Genomic DNA, 21,062 nt, shown 5'->3' on the forward strand with positions numbered 1-21,062 from the left:
GTGAACAAGCCATTAAAGCGGAACCATCTAGGGAAACTATTGAAAGAACGGTAGAGGGGGAGGAGACATGTTGAAATATACAAGTGAATAGGGTGTGTGTGGGAACAAGCTCTTGGATAGAGGAGGAGATGTAATTGTGAAAGAACCTGTGAAAAGGTTAGAAGAATCTACTGGGAGAGAATAATGGGTAGCATGAGGGAATTTAGGAGTGTGGAGTTATTCTGGGAGATAATCAGGGAAAAGAGAAGAGGTGGAGAGAATCAGGCAAAAGGTGGAGATATTCTGGGAGTAAATCATGGAGAAATCAATGGGATTTGATGCTTGATGTAAACTCTATAAATTGAGGCATAGCCCTAATGAGAATTTGCTGGTTTTTGAGTATCCATGCCTACATTAATCTATGTGCTAATTATTCACTAATTACGTCTTAATCTCTTGCTAATCACTTTGTTAATTATGTTGATTCTAGTGTTTGATCCACCATAGCTCATCATTTTGCTCAAATTTCAACATGGTATCAGAGCCATGCCTAGAATCAACCAGATTTATGAGCCCATTAGTGAATTAATTAGGATTAGTAGGTAATTAGCAAAAAAAATCAGTTTTTAGTGAGTTTTCACTCTTCCCCTTCACCCCCAGCCAGTGGAGGGTCTCTAGCATCTAGCACACATCAAATTAGGGCAAAAGCTTCTAACCATAGCTAGCTAAGCTCCTTGGCTTCAAGCCCATCAAGAAAACGCAACAAACCGCCGAGGGTTGAGGAGAAATCGATGTTTTCTTCAGCGCTGATTTTTCTGAGTATTCTGCAGATCTTGAGCTCATCAAATCAAATTGAGCTAATTCCTCTTAGCCCCGGGGGTTTTCAAGCATGCTCTACAAGCTGGTGAAGACAGAAATCAATTTCATCAAGTCTACAGAGAGATCCAAGCTCTTCATCAAATCTGCAGGTGAATTTGGTAAAACAGAGATTAAGCTTTCATTATTTGGTCAAATCTTGTGTTTCTTGGCTTAATCCTCTACTAGACTCATTGCTATTGATGCCTTTGAAAGCATTTGAGCTCATTTGAAGTGGAAGGCACCAGATCTGGGCTCCCCGCATACTCTGTTTTCTGCACACAAACCAGAGCATTAATTTGCTAATCAGTGATTAATCAATGCTAATCACTGTACTTTGGTGCAATTGAGGGTTCAAATTAACCATTAGGTATCTGATACAGATCCCTAAAGCTTCATATTGCAAATCGGAGTTGGTTTGATACTCCAACCATCCCGTACAAATTGGTTACTCTCAATTTAATGTAATTTCTAGTGATTTTATGCTGATAAAATTATTGTAATCATCTATTAAACACCAGATTGAGTTGTAAAAGGGTAGACACTGCCCTTGAATCTTGAATTTGGATCAAGAGGTAATACCCCCTTCACATCACCATGAATTTAGCACAGGAAATAGCCAAATTTAATGGAGAACAGTTTTATACATGGCAAACAAAAACCATGTATTTGCTGATGAGGAAAAATCTGTGGGGATTAGTTGAAGGGAGAGATGAATGCCCAGAGAGAGGGAAAAATGAGTGGAAGAGTAGGAATGAAAAAGCATTGGGGCTTATTGCACTCAGTTTAAATGATGAGATCATTCATCATATCACAGGGATACAGTGGGCAAAAGATGCATGGGATGAACTCAATAAATTATTTGGTACACAAGCAAAAAATTCCAAGATAAATCTATTAATGCAATTCTACAAACTGGACATGAAGGAAAGTGAACCTTTAATCACACACTTGAACAAATATAAAAGCATTAAGCAACAGCTGGCAGCTATTGGCAAAAAGGTAGAAGATGATGAAGCATTAGCTGTACTTTTGAAAAGTGTGGACAAAGGAGATTATGAAAACATTGTAGCAACACTAAAAAATGTACCTGAACTGAAGATACACGAGATAGAAGCAGCTCTACTGGAGCAAGAGAGCAGAGGCAAAGAGAAGAAAGAGCTCGACTCAACAGCAGGAGAGGAAAAAGCATTCTTCACCCGAGGAGGATTCTCTCGAGGACGAGGACGAGGAAGAGGCAGAGTAGGAGGGAGGACCTTCACTTGCCACAAATGTGGAAAGCCAGGACACATGGCAAGAGACTGCTACAGCAAACCCAGTGAAGAAGGAACGACATCGGCAAACTTCATGGAGGCTCCAAGGGAAGTGGAGTCGGATCATCTTTTCTTAGAGAGAGAGAGAGAGAGAGCCCACAACCCAATGTAACCTGCCCCAACAAAGTAAAACCACCTCTGAGCCACCGATGATGTAGGCCAAGTGGTAGATGTATGTGTGAGCACTTTAGTCAAGGTCGCGGGCACTTATAGTAGCCTTGGACACATAGAGAGAGAGAGTGTCAAGGACTATGGAGTTTAGGGACTTGAGGCACTGGTCGCGGGCTATCAAGTAAGAGGGAAACTTGATACAGGGTCCAGGTGTGTTAGGATTATTCACTTGAGGGGAGGTGTTGAAATATACAAGTGAATAGGGTGTGTGTGGGAACAAGCTCTTGGATAGAGGCTGTAAAAGAGGAGATGTAATTGTGAAAGAACCTGTGAAAAGGTTAGAAGAATCTACTGGGAGAGAATAATGGGTAGCATGAGGGAATTTAGGAGTGTGGAGTTATTCTGGGAGATAATCAGGGAAAAGAGAAGAGGTGGAGAGAATCAGGCAAAAGGTGGAGATATTCTGGGAGTGAATCATGGAGAAATCAATGGGATTTGATGCTTGATGTAAACTCTATAAATTGAGGCATAGCCCTAATGAGAATTTGCTGGTTTTTGAGTATCCATGCCTACATTAATCTGTGCTAATTATTCACTAATTACGTCTTAATCTTTTGCTAATCACTTTGTTAATTATGTTGATTCTAGTGTTTGATCCACCATAGCTCATCATTTTGCTCAAATTTCAACAAGACACACACACAGGAACAAACCCTAATGTATATTGCAAACCCTAACCATAGAGGGAAGCCATCTCCTCTCTCACACAAAGCATAATGCACTAATCCATAATCCACACAACACACAATGAGTTGTGTCCACACTCATCTAACCCTAGCTAATGTCCACACACTATGACCAGCTGGACACGCAGTCATTTATGTCTCACACATGTTCCTACCTTCTGCCAGCACATAGCATAGCTGGCTCATACTGACATCGAGCTTGAATCTCAACAGCCCCTCTCAAGCTTATGATGTACTGCCGATGAAGATGTAGATGAGCTTGGGATATCAAGACTCTCAACACTCCCCCCAAGCTCATCCCATGTACTCCCAACATAGTATGGAAGTACTAAACTTTTCCCTGCTAAGTGGCTTTGTGAAGATATCAGCCACCTGCTCATCAGTCTTCACATACTGAAGATCAACTGTACCATCCAGCACCTTTTCTCTGACAAAGTGATAATGGACCTCTATGTGTTTGGTCCTCGCATGAAACACTGGATTCTTTGCCAACTGTATAGTGCTCATGTTGTCACAATGAATGACAACTTTGCCATCAATAGGCTCACATAAATCTGCCAAGAGACTCTTTAACCATATAGCCTCACAAGTAGCAATGGTGGCTGCACCCCTGTATTCAGCCTCTGTACTGGATAAAGCAACTGTAGGTTACTTCTTGCTACTCCAACTCACCACGGCACTTCCAAGTGTAAAAGCATATCCACTAGTAGACCTCTTGTCATATGTGCCACCTGCCCAATCAGCATCTGTGTAGCCATGTATGTCCAAGCTTTTACCACTCTCATAAAGTAAACCATAATGTGCTGTGGTCTTCACATATCTCATGATGCGTCTCACTGCATCCAAATGTGGTTTCTTGGGGCTCTGCATAAACTGGCTTACTAGCCCCACAGCATAACTCAAATCCGCGCGTGTGATATTCATGTATATGAGACTACCAACCATCTTCCTGTACATAGAAGGATCATACAAATTCCTCACCATAATCAGCCCGCAACTTCACATTTTGCTCCAAAGGTATACTCATAGGCTTACACCCTATCATGCCATACTTTGCCAACATATCCAATGCATATTAGCGCTGTACTAACCATGTACCTGCATGATCTTTTACCACTTCAATTCCAAGGAAGTATCTCAACTCACCAAGATCTTTCATGTCACATTGCCCACTCAAAGCTTTCTTGACATGCATCACATCTACACCATGATCACCTGTGATAATCAAGTCATCCACATAGATGACTAGTAAAACGATCCCATGCTCTGTCTTCTTCACATAGAGTGAAGAATCTGCTGTAGAAATCTGAAAACCAAGTGAGATAAGATATCTGCTCATCTTATCACTCCAAGCACGAGGTGCTTACTTTAGACCATACAATGCCTTTTTCAATCTGCATACATGAGTGGGATATCTTGGGTGTACATACCCTTCTGGCTGTGCCATGTACACTTCCTCTTGTAGATCTCCATTCAGAAATGCATTTTTGACATCCATCTGATGCATTTCCCAGCCATTAGCTGCAGCCATAACAATGACTGCTCTCACTGTGCCCATCTTATCCACTGGACTAAACGTTTCATCATAGTCCAATCCTTGGGTTTGTGCATAACCCTTTGCTACCAGTCTTGCTTTATGTCTCTCAATAGAACCATCAGATTTGCACTTCACTTTGTAAACCCATTCACATCCAATAACATTCTTGTCCTTTGGTAATGCAACCAAATCCCATGTGTCATTACGGACCAATGCGTCCATCTCACCATCCATTGCTTTCTCCCATACATGCTCTCCAATAGCCTCTGTATAGCATGTAGGTTCCACATGCTTCACCATAGATGTCATATATGCATAGTGCATAGCAAAATCTCGATATGTCAATCTGTCAACTGGATATCTGACTCCCTGGGATCTCCGCAATGCATGCGGGTCACTCTGTACACCTGTAACTCTAGCATGCGGGTCACTCTGTACACCTGTAACTCTAGCATGTGGTGGCACATATCTATCCTGCCTAGCACCAGCAGGTGTGCGTAAAACAGGTATGCCAAGCTCCTCATCCAAACTCTCTGAACTAGATGACTCATAACCTGTGATTCCAATTCCTTCGACCTTCTTCTTTCCTTTGTCCATAGCACTACTCCCAGTGCTCACACTCTCATGCCTCAAACGTCCTGACCATGGACGTACACTGCTACTCTCAGCTTTCGCTTCTGCTGGCCCAAACATAGAAGTAGAACTAGAACTTGCTTATGGTGGCAAGTTCACAAGCACATCAGCCTCAAGTGACTCAATGACTCCCTCATCTTTTGCTTTGTACCAACTAGCAAGCTCATCAAACACCACATCACGTGAGATGAATACTTGTCTAGTTTGTGGATTATAACATTTGTATGCCTTTCGATCCTGTGCATATCCAACAAATACACATTTCTCTGCCTTAGGATCCAACTTCCTTCTTCTTTCATCAGGCACATGTACATAAGCTATGCATCCAAAAACTTTGAGGTGTCCAATGTCTGGCCTGTAACCTGTAAGCCACATCTCTAGCGTACTTCCATGAATGGCTGCTGTAGGTGTTTTGTTCAATATATACACTGTAGTAGCACATGCTTCTGCCCAATAGTAATCTGGCATGCTCTTTTCATTGAGCATCGCCTAGCCACTTCACATATAACTCTATTCTTTCTCTCAGCCACACCATTCTGCTGAGGTGTATACCTGCAAGTCAATTGTCTTCTTATTCCATGCTTCCTCAAGAAATGCTCAAAAGCCTTTGAGGTGTATTCACCACCTCCATCTGTCCTCAAACATTTAATCCAACAGCCATATTGCTTTTCTGCAAAAGCTTTGAAATCCATGAACTTTTCCAACACTTCACTCTTCTCTCTGAGAAAGTATATCCATGTCATCTTGCTGAAATCATCTATGAATGTCACATAGTATAAACTGCCTTTGATAGATGGGTTTTGTGCAGGACCCCATATATCACTATGTACGATCTCAAGTGGCCTGCAACTCATATTTCCTTCTCTAGGAAACCTCAACCTTGCCTGCTTTCCAAACTGACAGGCTTCACAAACATGCATATGTCCATCATATTTGAACCTAGGCAATCCATTCACAATGCCTCTTGTTTGCATGTTCTTTAATCTCTGTATATTGACATGTCCAATCCTCTTATGCCACATATCAATGTCCTGTACCACATTTTTACTTTTGGAAAACATGGCTGATTTTAGCTCAGGAATTCCAGCATCCAGCTTAAACAATCTGCCTTCTTTCTTGCCTTTAGCAATAACTCTACATCCATGTTTAAAATCTTCAACGAAGCATCCATGCTCGTTGAAACGAACCTGTAATCCCTGTTCCACCATTTGACCAACTGAGGCCAAGCTCTTTGTGATCGAAGGCACATACAGCACATCTGACATAGACTTTGTCTGACCATTGTGCATGACCAATGGTACACTTCCAACATGTGTAATGACATGCTGGGTATCATCACCTGTTTCCACATAGCCTTTCACTTCCATAGGCTTCATATGCTCAAACCATTCACCATGACATGTCATATGGTTTAATGCTCCTGAGTCCATATACCATGTGTCATCATTCTCAGCATTTGTTGTCATAGGACCCACAACATGCTTCATGGCAAAAACAAATGATTTGCAGTGCCATCATTACTGCTTGATGCATAGTTTCCACTATGTTGTACATAATTTCCACCATAATGACCACCACATTGTGCTCTACCCCCTCTCAAATCATGCTGTTTGCGGAAACAATCTTTCGCCATATGTCCAAATTTGCCACAATAATGGCATTCCACATCTTGCATAGAATTTTGTTGGCCTTGCCAACGTCCTCGACCATGGGGGTTACCTCTGCCTCTTTGAGGTGCATATCCATGAGCACCTCGAGCACCATATGAAGGCTAAAAATTCTGTTATGGAGGCATGTCCTGCCATCCACGACCATTACCACCACGTCCACGTGATGCGAATCTCTCCCTGCCTCTAAAGCCTCTCTGCGAGTAGAAGGCCTGATTTCTGCCATCATCATGGCTAGTAGATGCATCCAGAAATGAATCACTGAGTTTGATTTCCTCAACCAACAAGAGTGAAACCAACTCATCGAAGTCGGGTAAACCTGTACTCCTCACTGAGATAGATGTATCAAATGATTTATATTCCTTGCCAAGACCACGCAAGGTAATATCCACCAAATCATCATCAGGCATGGGGGCATTTATTGTGGCCAATGCATCTGCAAACTTCTTGATTTCTTGCACATAATCATGTATGCTCCTTTTATTCCTTTTCACATTATGTATCTGCTGTCCCAACAACTGAGACTTGCGAGCACTCGTATCTGTATCAAACATCTTGACCAAAGTATCCCATGCATCTTTGGGATTCTCAGCATCCTGTATGTGTATGAGCATAGCATCAGAACTACATATAGACAGATAATGCAGCACTTTGAATGCTCTCTCTAACCATTGCTTATGAGCAATAAGCTGCTGCTGTGTAGGTTGTCGAGGTAGCTCAGGCTCTGGCTCAGCACCTGTAATGAGATTCCAAAATCCTTTTCCTTTCAAGAAACTCTTTATCCTGTACTTCCATGCCTGGAAGTTCTTCCTATCCAGCTTTTCACCAACAATCTGAACTAGATTATCCGACATGTTTGCTCAATGCATACACCTTCTGCACACTTCAAATTTGTAAATGAGCCTTCCTCATCTCAACCACACTCCAATGAATGTTCCAGATACTTCAAGGTGGCCAACAAACTCCAAATTTGATGTAGAAAATCAACCTGTATGCATCCAAGATGAACTGTCTCACACAGTCCGAGATACCCTGTTTTGATGCGCTTCCACGGCTCCAAATCACAATGTAGTGGTGCAATCAAGTATGGGCAACTTGCATTGACACCTAAACAACCTCAATGTAGAGTATCAACACCATCTGACATGTGTACATATCAATTTTTGAAAACCCCTTTCTCTGTTTTGGGAAAAACCAGAAAAACCAATAGTAATTTGGCTCTAATTTCTTCAATATTTGTCCAAATTGAGCAACCAGGCATTCATTAGCTTAGCAATAGTGTCCATCAACTCCATGTAAGAGGAATTTGTCCAATTGTATAAGACCAAGGATTAATTGCTCAATTAAAATGACCCTGTTTCTTTGCAACCAGTGGATAGCCTGTTTTAATCAGCTCATTCCCAACTCAATTAGGCATAATTGACCAAACAAATCACATAGCCCTCTTCTCCAAAGTATAAAGCAACCAATTGCTAAAGAAATTGTGAAAGGAACCAAGCAACCAATGAGTAATGGATCTCCTCGTAGGCAAAAAATCAAAAAACTACTCTGTTTCCTCTGTTCTGGCTGCGCCGCCTGCATATGAGGGGTTTGGGAAGGTTTAAAGTATTAATTGAAGATGGGTTTGAGTCCCCAACACACCTAGGCACATGTGCAATCCATCAATGGTTGGATTTTAGCAAAAAACTCACTCCAAATGCATCAATTTTGGGCTTCCTTCTCTCTGTTTTGTGAGAGCTCAAAAACCAGAGATTTTCATACATCCCAAAATGCTCCAAAATCATAGTAGGGCTTGCATAGAAGTTTCGAATACATCTCTCATTGTCAAATACATGTTTGCTTTGCCAGATTTACATGTATTTCCACCATACATCAATGTTTCCAAGCTTTAATGGAAAGCTTTCAAAAACCAGAATTTTGCTTTGCTTTGATTTGCTCTAACTTGCTTTGTTTTTGCCTGTATCACCTGCAATCCGCTCAAGGATGTTTAGAAGACCTTACCCGGTAGGCCAAGCTCTCAGATCTGATAGTAGTTGGTGTGCTCCAAGCTTCACAGCTCCAGTGGCAAGCTTCACAGCTTCTCTTCACAGCTTCTTCTCCTTCTTCACTCACTCACTCATAAACCCTAATAAACAGCACAAGGCTTTGATACCATGTTGAAAGAACGGTAGAGGGGGAGGAGACACACACACAGGAGCAAACCCTAACCATAGAGGGAAGCCATCTCCTCTCTCACACAAAGCATAATGCACTAACCCATAATCCACACAACACACAATGAGTTGTGTCCACACTCATCTAACCCTAGCTAATGTCCACACACTATGACCAACTGGACATGCGGTCATTTATGTCTCACACATGTTCCTACCTAATCTGCCAGCACATAGCATAGCTGGCTCATACTGACATCGAGCTTGAATCTCAACAGAAACATGCTCCCACAGGACTCGTAAGCTCGATGGATTCCTTGGGCCAGAATGATATGTCTTCCTTGATGATTCAGACACCCACTGGCTAAGGTATGTTGGGGTAGTTGAAGCACATGACCACTTCAACCAAATATGGCAAAAGAAATTCACCAATAGCTCCCTTCTGGTCCATATGACCACTCAAAATCCAATGGAACCTATTGATCCCAAACTTGAACCAAAAAAGCTTTGTCGCTCTGCGTGTAAAGCACGCAATAAGAAGTTAGCATTGGCAGAAAAAAGCCAAAATGCTAGTGGAAGAAGAAAGTGCTAGGGTGGAAGAGACCAAACAAGTGCCCAAACACTTCAAGACCTTTCAGATGGCTGATAGATTCATGCAATATGACTTAGCCCAAAGGTCCCACAATGGACAACCAGGGACCTCGTATGATGGTCCAGCTAAGGTAAAAGAAATTAACATGGCAAGCCCGGACGAAGACCTAAGGCCAGTATACATTGGAGAAGACCTCTCTATAGAGGAAGAGACCGAGCTCATCGCTCTGCTTATAGAATTCCAGGATTGCTTTGCCTGGAAGTACACGGATATGAAATGTGTACCTTCCAAAGTAGTCAAGCGCACACCATCCCGATGGTTGATGGCGCAAGGTCGGTCAAACAAAGGGCTTATCCTATGAACTTGAAATATTCCAAGATGGGCCAAGAAGAGATCGACATACTCATTAACGCAGGTTTCATCTATGAAATATAGCATACGGAATGGGTATCACCCATTGTGGATAGTGCCCAAAAAGAATGGGAAGGTAAGAGTATGTGTGGACCTCAAGAAGGTCAATGTTGCGACCATAAGGGATCATTATCCCTTACACTTCACCGAACATGTGCAGCAGGAAAGGAAGCCCATAGCTTCCTTGATGGATTCTTCGGCTACAACCAGGTGTTGATTGACCCCAAGGATCAGCACAAAATAGCCTTCACCACCACATGGGGCACTTACGCATATCAATGCCCCCGGCACCTTCCAGCATCTAATGTGCAAGGCCTATAAGGAATATCTTCGAAAATTCCTTGAGGTCTTTATGGATGACCTATGCACCATGTGAAACTAAGTCTGCAGATGTGCCTTCTACATCATGTTTGTCAGAGGAACCAAGATGTTTCTCAATACCAACCACAACATTCCATAGCCCTTTGGCTATCAATACATGATGCATCATATAGGATCATAATGGGTAGTTGGTCCCGTCAAGCTTATCCTCAGCGGATAACATCCAAAATACATCACTGTGCCAGTTGGTCTTTAACGAAGAGTCCGGATGATATATTTTGTAAAATAATGGACTCAATATTTTGGAGGATTATGATCAGTAATACTATGATTTCATTGAGAAAGATTGTTTTAAAGACAGCCGAATCTGTTAAAATGGCAATTTCAAATTGGGTGTGTAAGTGGTATGACTATCTTGAATTTTGCTTGAAACGCCGACTAGGGGACCTGGGAACGCTTTTCCTCGTCGGTACCCGGGCAAAACATAACCAAATTTTTATAAAGGAATCCTACCAATACAATGCATAAGCTTCGGACCAAGAACTCCATTGGCATAACTGCTTCAGTACCATAGGTCAAACTGAAGGGTGTGGCATTGGTAGCAATTCTTCCCGTACCATCTTGGAATACTTCGGATTCATAGGGTAAGCACTTTGTTTGACCGATCTCACTCCATCGACCATGGGAATGGTGTGTTTGACTACTTCGGGAGGTACACCCTTCATATCCATGTACTTCCAAGTGAAGCAATCCTGGAATTCTATGAGTAGAGCAATGAGCTCAGTCTCTTCCATGGTAGAGAGGTCATCTCCAATGTATATTCGCTTCGGGCCTTTGCCCGGGCCTGCTAGGTTAGTTTCCTTCACCTTGGCTGGACCATCATATGAGGTCCTTGGTTGTCCATTGTGGGACCTTTTGGGTTGAGTCATATTGCACAAATTTGTCGGCCATATGGAAGATTTTGAAGTTTTTGGGCACTTGTTTGATCTCTTCTGCGCCCTAGCGCTGTCTTCTTCTATCAAATTTTTGGCTTCTTTTTCCACGAGCACACCAACTTCTTATGCGTGCATAGCGGCAAAGCTTTTTGGGATCAATGGGTTCCACTGGCTTTGGGGTGGTCGTGTGGACTAAAAGGGAGTTATTTATGAACTCCTTTTGCCATATTTGGTTGAAGTGGTCATGTGCTTCAACCGACCCTACATATTTTAGCTAGTGGGTATCATGATTAGTAGGGAAAACATAACGTTATGGCCTAGGGAATCCATTAAGCTTGCAAGTTCTGTGTGAGCATGTTCCCTGTGATAGTTCCGTTGTATTGACCTGTTCAGGTACCTGAGTGGTGACATCAGGTAGGTATGCAATGCTAAGTATGTAGAGAGACGTGATCTCCTACCTGTCGGCTGTAGCAAACTTGGTTCCCATGTGTCTTGGAAGTATGTCGAAGGTAGCAAGGATATGCATCCAATTCTCAGAGTCTTCTAGCTCCGAAAGAGGTGCACACTCCTCGCTATCCTTTTCGTCATTTATTGTTTTATGACACGTTTGACATAGGTGGGCTACAGTGGATCTGGTAGTTATTATTGAGTCCTCTACAAAGGGTCTACCGCTCATAAGACATACCTTCCACGTGCGTAGGTTGATCTTAACTGTATGATCTTTCCTTCGAATGTAAATGTGGTCGGTATCCCAATCGTGGGATCGTTTTAGTTTCTCTCATGAATGGTCGCCCAAGGATGTAGTCCTATGAAACTAGACTTCCAATGTTCATCACCACAAAGGTGTGGTGGAAGGTGGTTCCAAGGATCTTTATTTTCAAATCCTTTAATAGACCAATGGGTCTAGTGGTGACTCCATCAACAAGTTTTACCAGCAATGTTGTGTCATCCATGGCGGGTGCTCCCCATTTTTCCCAACATTGTTTGGTAACAATGCTCACTTCTGCTCCCCCATCCAAGATTGCTATGACCTAGAGGACGTTGAAGGTTATCGACAATGCAGCATTAAGTTCATCGCCTTTAAAGTATTATCGAAGCTTATTGACTCGAACTGTGGGAGTGGAGTGCTAGGTGACCTCGTGGGGTTCAATGAGTTTGTCTTCCTATGACTCATTAGAGATGTCTAGCTCTATGGATTCTTGCATGCCTACCCCGAGGCGTCCCTTCATCCAATCTTTTAGATCTTTCCATAAGCTTAGACTACCTTGAAGCAAGGTGCCAATGGGGATCTGGATCTGAGAAGAGAGGAAGGAAAAGAGACCAGCAATGTCTCTAGGAGTGGAGGCTATTCCTTAAGGAAGGTCGCCTTGGCTTGTTCTCGAGCTCTTATTTGTACAAGGTATTTGGATGGGGATCTTTGTGTCTATTCTTTTAAGATGGTCATCCCCCAGGTTTTTGAGATATTTAGCTACCCAGTTTCCTTGGTGGTTGGGGGATGGTTGTCTCACAGTGAATGCTATTGCTTGTGTTGGCCTATGAGGGGGTGACTAGTTTGGGAACTCTCTATTATATACCTAAGCTTCTTCAGTGGGTCTCATGTTGGAGACTGAAGAGCATGGCTCATGTTGGAGACTGAAGAGCATGGCTCAAGGTAAGCAGTTGGAGGCTCATCTACTATTTGAGCTTGGCAATCCCTGACCAATTCTTGGGCTGTCAAGAGCCTTTCCTTCTCCTCAATGATGGGGTTGGGTATTCAGCAAGTTTTTTAGCGAGCTGGTTTTAGTGTCAATCGGTTCCCTAGCTCGAGTGGATGAGTGTAGCAGATGTTCCTCTTCTGATGAAGAGGTTGATGCATGTGTGGTCATGTCATCTTCCAAACCACTCTTAATAACTACTCGGCTATCCCCTTTGCCAATTTTTGTGGTTTTCTTTCTCGAGCATCTAGTTGCTTGTGCTTGTTCAAGGACATTATTTAAAGATAAGACCTTTGCGTGTTCGTGGTCTCGCGAGGTCGATGCCTCTATTACAGCATGAGCTGCAACCCTCTATCTGTTCTACAATTTGGTCACGGCATATTGAGAGGGACCGTATGGATGAAGCCATCTCTTACACTCAACATGTTAATGCTATTGCTGGGATTAGCTTCATGAGCTTTTCCTATTGTTCCTAGTCTCAGGGACAATCCTTATACATATGGTCTATCCCACACCCAACCCATAAAGGGGTTAATGCAAAAGCGCCTGCAGAGGTACTTGCCATCCCTTTCTTTATTGGACACTCACCCACTCGATGAGGTCCTACGCAATAGTAGCATTGCATGGGTGGTCGTTTAGCCATTGTATTCATGTCCCAGCCCCATGGGATTGAGGCAGCTAAGTACAGTGGGAACATTTGATCGCCCTTCATCACGTAGTGTCTTAGAATTTGGGAGGGTGGATTGGCTAGCTCCAGAGGTTTGTGGGTGGGACCTTCAGGTACTTCCCCTTCTTCAAACATCAGGGTTAGCTGACGAACAGGTGTGACTTGTGGCAATGGGGGTTGAGGTGGGAGAATTGGGGGTGGTAAGGGCATTTCAGGTACCCTCAGAATTCCTATTTTTGCCACTTCTTGGCCTAGTTGAGGTACATTGTGAAGCGTATATACAATGGTTGCCTTGGATTTGTAAGCAAGGCTTGTGGTAGAGCACGGGCTTAAGCACCCTTTACTAATAGCAATTTGTGATTTCATGATTGCCCATCTTTGGCAATATGTGCAATAGAGGGTGGAATGAGGTCACTGATGTAGACACTCTATGCTGGTACCATACTAGCTCCCTCTTAGGATAGAGATGGGGTTGGCCAACCCGATCCTGGCCTTGGTCAGTTCTCCAATGTTGGGTCATTTGTTGTATTAATGCTGCGGCCAATTGCTTGACTTGTTGTCTAGAGGTGGACTCCTTGCTCTTTCCACATCAGGTGTTGGTGGTCTAGAATGAGGCTTCTGATGTACCCTCATGGAGTTCTCAGGAACGTGTTCCCTTGAAGTTATCCTCGAAGTCTATAGCACTCCTGCAACATTGCCCGAAGAAGGTATGGGACAAGGCATACAAGGAATTGTGTAGGGGTACGTCCTCTAGACCTTCCAAAAATCTCCCTATTATAACCTTTCATCAGAGAACTTGTCTCTAGCACTACAATGGGAGTGGAGATATCTGACTCTGTTGATGTAATCTTTGATGGTATCACCATCCTTTTGTTTAACATTACGTAACTGCTCACAACAGGACTCCATCTGGTTCCTTGACGAGAGTATCCAACCTTGAAGGTCTCTTTCAAGGCTTCGAAGGTGGCCTTATCTTTTGTTTTCAATGACCTAAACCATTGGTCGAATTTACCATCTAGGGTAAGGCCAAAGGCACTCACCTTAAATTAATCGTCCACATGGACAAAGGCTTCACAGATCTGGTTGAACATCTCTAAGTGTGGGATGGGATCTCCAGTCCCATCAAACTTAGCGATTAGCTTCGAGATGTTTGCGGGTTTGTTCCACTCTAGTCTAGGTCCTGGTACTAGGGGTGTGATGCTAGTAGCCACCCCCTCACTATTTCCATGGCTATTCTCAACATTTTCGATGTTAGACCTACCATGGTTGGAGCAGATGTTGGTCGGGGGAACGATGGGTGGAGGACATAGTAGCAATGAAACGCGTTTCGCATCCCCACTGAAGTACGAAACGTTTCGAAACGTTTCGTTAAATTTGAAACGAGTTTTTTATGCTTATTTTTTTTTAATGTCAAAATTGGGGATTTTTGCCGTTTGAAAACGTACGGCTCAAAATTTGGGCCTTTTTTAGCCTTGCGCACGCGTTTCACAGAGAGAGAGAGCTTACGTGCGAGTTTCACAGAGAGAGAGAGCGTGCGTGCGTGTTTGCTACAGCCTTGCAACTAGCAGGTTTTACCTCTCTCTCTCTCTCTCTCTCTCTCTCTCTCCTCTAGCTTTCTCTCTCTCTCAAGACTCTCTCTCTCTCTCTCTCTCTCTCACACACACACACACACGCACACACACACACACCTCAAATTTCAATTTTCAATTGAGAGATGTGTGTGTGTGTGTGCGTGTTTGTGTGCGTGTGTGTGTGAGAGAGAGAGAGAGAGAGAGAGAGATTGAAATTGAGAGAGAAATTGCATTGTGTAATTGAGAGAGAGTTTGTGCATGCAGCATAATGTGATTAACTTTCAACAGGAATCTTTTTTTACTTTCAACTTTCAACAGGGAGTTTTTTTTTGTTTCTTTTGCCATAGATGGGTCGCAATCGTGATGCTGTGTGGACACACGTCACCTCTCTTGGAAGATATGGTGGGTCTGGAGCTGAAAAATGGAGATGCAATTTCTGCCTGTTAGTGACTGGCGGGAGTGTAACCCGCATCAAAGCCCACTTGTCTGGCTTGAAGGGTGAGGGGATTTCTGCTTGTCCCAAGGTGCCAAAGGTTGTGCAGGACAGTCTACAAGATTGGAAGAAAATCCAAGAAGGGGTTATTGACTCCAACACAGGTACAGGAATCGAGGAAGAGGAGAATTCAGAGGCAGTGAGTGACAAAGAGGGGAAAAACACAGGTGGCCGAGAGCCAAGACTCATATGCAGGTGGTGTTTATGTAAGATCGAGCTCTATGCCAATAGCGGCTCGTTCTAAATTGCCGATTGTGGGGTCTCTCAAGAGAGGCAGCATAAAAGCAGGTATTCAAAAACAGGCAACTCGGGAGCTAACTAAGCTTTTCATACAGTGTGCCTTGTCTTTCAACATACTACGCACAAATCGTTGGAAATGTGCCATGCGTGCAATTAGCCGAATTGGATATGAGTGGGAGGGGCCCAGCTATGAGACTATGCGTACTAGAGAGCTCCGTAGAGAGCGTGCACAGGTGCATCATGAAATTCAGCCATTAAGGAAGACATGGGAAAAGTACGGCTGTTCATTGCTTTGTGATGGGTGGTCGGATGTACGCAAGAGGAGTGTGTACAACATCTTGGTGTCCTCCTGCAAGGGCACAATGTTTTTGCGTGCCATTGATGCATCCCAACCAGGGACAGTGGTGATGACAGGAGAGTTCATTCGGCGCCATTTGCGTGAGGCTGTGTTGGAAGTTGGGCCAAAAAACATTGTGCATGTTCAAACTATGTTAGTATGGGCCGCATGCTTCAGGATGAGTTCCCACGTATTGTTTGGACACCATGTGCCAGTCATAGTCTAGATCTTATGATGGAGGATATGGGCAAGCTAGGTTGGTTGCAGGATATATTGAATACAGCTCGCTTCATTGTCAAATTTGTCACAAAGAGGCCCAAGATACTTTCTATCTACAGGGCACAGGGTGAGTTGGAGTTGTGTAAACCCTCGACCACCAGGTTTGCATATATGTTCATAGTGCTTGACAGAGTAGTAAGAGTCCGAAAGGGACTCTTACGACTAGTGGTGTCCAAGGAGTGGTATGATTGGGAGGCTGAAAATAAGTGTCCAAAGTCAGATAAGTTTGCAAGCACTATTATGGGTGGTGGGTGGTGGGCAACAGCAGAGGGATTGATGAGAGTTTTACAGCCTTTCTACAGTGTATTGCGTATCACCGACATGGAGGGCAGCACCATGGGCCTCTTGTATGAGTACATGGACAAACTCGGGGAGTGCCTTATAAAGGCAACTGGTATTTCTGCTATTGAGTAAGTATTATATTTTGTCTTGACTCTTAACTCTTCAATTTCAGCTCTAAACTTGGTGCATCTAGATTCTAAATTGTAATGTTTAAAAAACTAGGAAGGACAGCCTTCGTGCTATTTGGCAAGATCGTTGAGATTGGTTTCATAGACCAATCCATGCGGTGGCCCACATTCTTCATCCTTTGTGGAGACACGAAGACTAGGCATGTTGTGAGGAGTTGGAGGATGGTTGGACCGAGTATGTGACAACATGGGTGGGTGGAGATGTGGGGGAGTTGGCTGCCTTGGAGGAGCAGCGGCTTGCCTTCCGCAACAAGACAGGAAAGCATTTTGGGTCACCAACTGCGGAATTGCATTCAGGGATGTTGCACCCCGTATCTTGGTGGGAGAAATATGGTATAAGTGCCCCGCAGCTAGTATTCATTACAATTTTGTGCTCATGTCACATGTGTCATGAATAATGAATCATGACTCATGTGTGATTTTTCATATTTGAATTTTGCAAAGGAGGCTTGCTATGAGAGTGCTCTCACAGGACTGCAGCTCAGGTCCTTGTGAGAGAAATTGGAGTACATGGGCCCTTTTCCACACAAAGAAAAGGAACAAGTTTACCACTGCACAATTAGAGCGGTTGGTTTATTGTCATTGCAACCTCCATCTACTTGAGCAAAGAGGCAATTCCATAGAGCCAATACAAGTAAATGTCGACAAAATCGACATCGAGAAAGTGAAAGACATCCCAGAGATCCCACCTGATGAGCAGGACATTTACACCATGTTATATGAGGAGGCGATGCAGGGAACCAGGCAAACCCGTAGCCGCTCTCGAGCCAGGGTTGGAGTTGTTGTGGGTACACATGGTGCTAGCACGAGTGCTGCACCTTGCACAGATGGTGCTAGCACGAGTGCTGGACCTGAGGCAGCGGTGGCAGAGGGTGCACATGACTCTTCCGATTGGGTCACAGCTTCTGAGGCATCTGATGTTCAGGATGAGGACGAGGATATTGAGTTGGATGATGCAGAGGAGGATGACTAAGCTTCTAGAGTCTAGTATCTACTTAGTCATTCTCGTTTTTTTACAGCTTCATTTATGATTTATGGTCATGACTCATGTCTCATGTTGACATTAGACATTGTTGACAGTTGTAGCTATTATCTTTTATGTCGGTTTTTTTATGTATCACATGTGTCACATGTGCCAGACTCTCAGCTGCTTTGGCCATGGCCCATGGCTCATGTCACATTTATGATTTTATGGATTGCCACTCTTTGGTCTTTACTATTTAGACAATCTTATTGTCATTTGGTTACTTGTAAGTTGTTAAATTCGGTATCCAGGGGCCAAGGTTGGCATGTCATGAATCATGATGTCAAATATTGATATGATATTGTGATTCGTAAATCAAATTTCAAATTGCAATGTCTTGCTTTTATTTACACATTTTTAAGTCTATAAGATCAAGGTGACATGTTGTTTGTTTGCAGTCTTAGAAACTGATATGAAACTTGTTGAGGGTCCCTATTGTTGGGTCTCCTCCCCCCCCCAGGTACCCCTCCTGTTTCATACTTTTGGGTCGGGCAATGAAATGTTTCGAAACGTTTCGAAACGCGTTTCAAAAACCTTTTTTATGAAACTCCTTGGCTACTATGGTGGAGGAGGTAGGCCAAGCAGATAATGGAGGTCCTTGCTTCATGGGTGAATTGGGATGTGCCTCATGTGGCCCCATGTGGTACCCTGGCTATGCCCCCCGAGTAGGACCGGGTAGGCCCTTTCTCTTTGATATGACGTTTTAGGCCCTTGGGGAGTTGGATCTAGCCCCGGGTTTTGTATGGGTCTCTGGGCTCGAAATGAATCAGCCACCCCTGAGACGGGCATGGATCTCTAGACTGGTGGATGAGTTTGGGTCCGATGGCTCTCACTTTGCCCTATTTTCGCTCTAGGATCTTGAGGCAACGTGGGCTCTCTTTCTTGTTGGTGTTCCATACCTCTTACCACCCTGGGATGTGGCTCTTCCAACTATGCGTTTCCCAGGATAAAGTTGCAGAGCCTCAAAGAAAGACTTCTTTGTGAATATGTAGGAGAGGTATGGTCTTGCTCCTAGACAGGTGGTCTACCCATACACTGAGCCTCGAGTTCTCATGTTTCAAGGTCAGGAGTATCTCATCCCATGCTGGGATGATCTTTGCATCACTGGTGCTATCAAAGACGAGCATTATTTGGCTCCAAGCTATATTGGCCGATGGGTCTGACCTTATGAGCGAGGGAGCTTCAGGAGAGTTTATATTGTCAAAGAGAGGGTTGTTTCACACCAATTTTCCCAAACATACGTGCATGAATGTGTGGAATTACTGTGCAAGCCCCCTATGAGCAACCTTTTTTGAATGGTATGGTTGTATGCTTTAAGATGGTACGAGCATACGTTTCCTTGAGAACACGAGCGTACACTTCTCATAAAGAAGATGGCACGAGCGTACGTTTCCTAGAAGACACAGACATGGCTTCAAGAAGGAACGGACATGGCTTCAAGAAGGAACGGGCGTGTGCTTTTGGATGAGGAAGGTACGGGTGTGGTAAAAATGACACGAGCATGGCAAGGTTGCCACGGGCATACGCTTCAAAAAGGAGAGATGGTACGAGCATGGCAAAAATGGCACGAACGTACACTTGCAATAGTCGGAGCAAAAAATGATCAAATGGGCATGGCAAGGGAAAGGGAACGGGTGTACGCTTCTTAGAAAGGAACAGCCGTGCACTTCAAATGGTACGGGTGTACACTGTAAATGGTACAGGCGTTTACTTATAGTTTTCAAAGATTTTAATGTTGTAGATCTGACTCCTACCTACAAATATTCTCTGACAGTGCAGCTATACCCCTTGTTTAAATGCAATTTATGCTTAATGCCATTATTCCCTTTTTAATGTCCAAATTAATGGCTAGAGATCTCACAAGATTTTCCCACCAAGAGAGATGGAACGGTCGTGGCAGAATAGAACGGGCATTCACCTCTCAGAGGTTCATCTTGAATACAATTTTCACCTACTTTCCTCCTCTGCTTTTTTTGTAGATTCATGTCTTCCAAATATTTTTTTGAATTTTTGTTTTTACGAGAGACTAGAGCTAGTCTCTAGTTACCTATTGATACCTAGAATGCGTAAAGAAACCTAATAAATTAAGATTAATTTGATGATTAAACTATTGTGCAAAATTAACAAAAGTTGAGCAAAAAATCAAAAATTGTATGAATGTCAAGAGCAAAAATTGATCACCTACTTGTGTATTCCGCCTTTGGTGAAGACTTCAATGCTCTAGTTGACCTCTATAGCTCCATTGAACATAATCAATCAAACAAGAAACAAACTCAAACAATATGCAACCAATCGGGCAAAATGAAGACTCTAGTACATGAAATATGTGAAGGACCCTAAGCTAAGTGGTGCTATCCCCCAGCAGCGACGCCAAAGATGTTAAAGCTAAACATACAACCTTGTACACAAGAGAGGGAAGAAGAAGAGAAACAACCATGCAAGGTTCAAGTCAGAGATTGGCACTTAGTCAATCCTAATAAGGGTTAACTCCTCTTTGTGATGCTGCTAGGGGCTCACTCCACCACCACTTATATAACCTAAGTGGAGATTCACAAGCTAGGTGAAGAGCACAGAAGGAGGGAGCTATGGAAATCTCAACCTTCAATCCATACCAACATGAATGCAAAAGGAATCTTGGTAGAAAGACAAGAAAGGGGAGAGGAGAAGAGAAGCTAGATTAACACCATCCTTAACATGCACACACAACAACAATCAAGCATGCAAGTATCTATAATACAAGTAAGCATCCACAAGGGAGAGAGAGAGAGAGAGAGAGAGAGAGAGCAAAACTCAATTGAGACTAATGGGATTATCCTTTTTCTATTCCATAAAATGCCTTATATACAAGAGCTCTCTTTCCGGCCACCCATTTATAGTTGGGGGGCTAAAACTAGCTTCCTAGCTCTATGTACATCTCATTCCTATGATCGGCATTACACAAGCCATAAGGTCGGTCATCCCATAACTCTTTTACCATTTTAACGCTTTGCACAGTTACAAAAAGATAAGTTACAAGAAGCATGACCACACTTGG

General features: G+C 43.3%; 1 protein-coding gene across 1 annotated transcript; it reads left to right on the forward strand.

Annotated features, from left to right (window-relative positions):
• Window positions 1-13,610: 13,610 nt before the first annotated feature.
• Window positions 13,611-17,977, forward strand: LOC147619656 (uncharacterized). Its single transcript, XM_086773475.1, has 5 exons — window positions 13,611-13,727; window positions 15,533-15,817; window positions 16,014-16,373; window positions 16,433-16,944; window positions 17,449-17,977. The coding sequence occupies exons 1-5, from the start codon at window positions 13,611-13,613 to the stop codon at window positions 17,975-17,977; spliced, it is 1,803 nt and encodes a 600-aa protein (XP_086629601.1).
• The last annotated feature ends 3,085 nt before the right edge of the window (window positions 17,978-21,062 follow it).

Source organism: Cibotium barometz, chromosome 33, assembly GCF_041138505.1.
Source record: "Cibotium barometz isolate CiBa-2024 chromosome 33, ASM4113850v1, whole genome shotgun sequence".
NCBI lineage: Eukaryota > Viridiplantae > Streptophyta > Polypodiopsida > Cyatheales > Cibotiaceae > Cibotium > Cibotium barometz.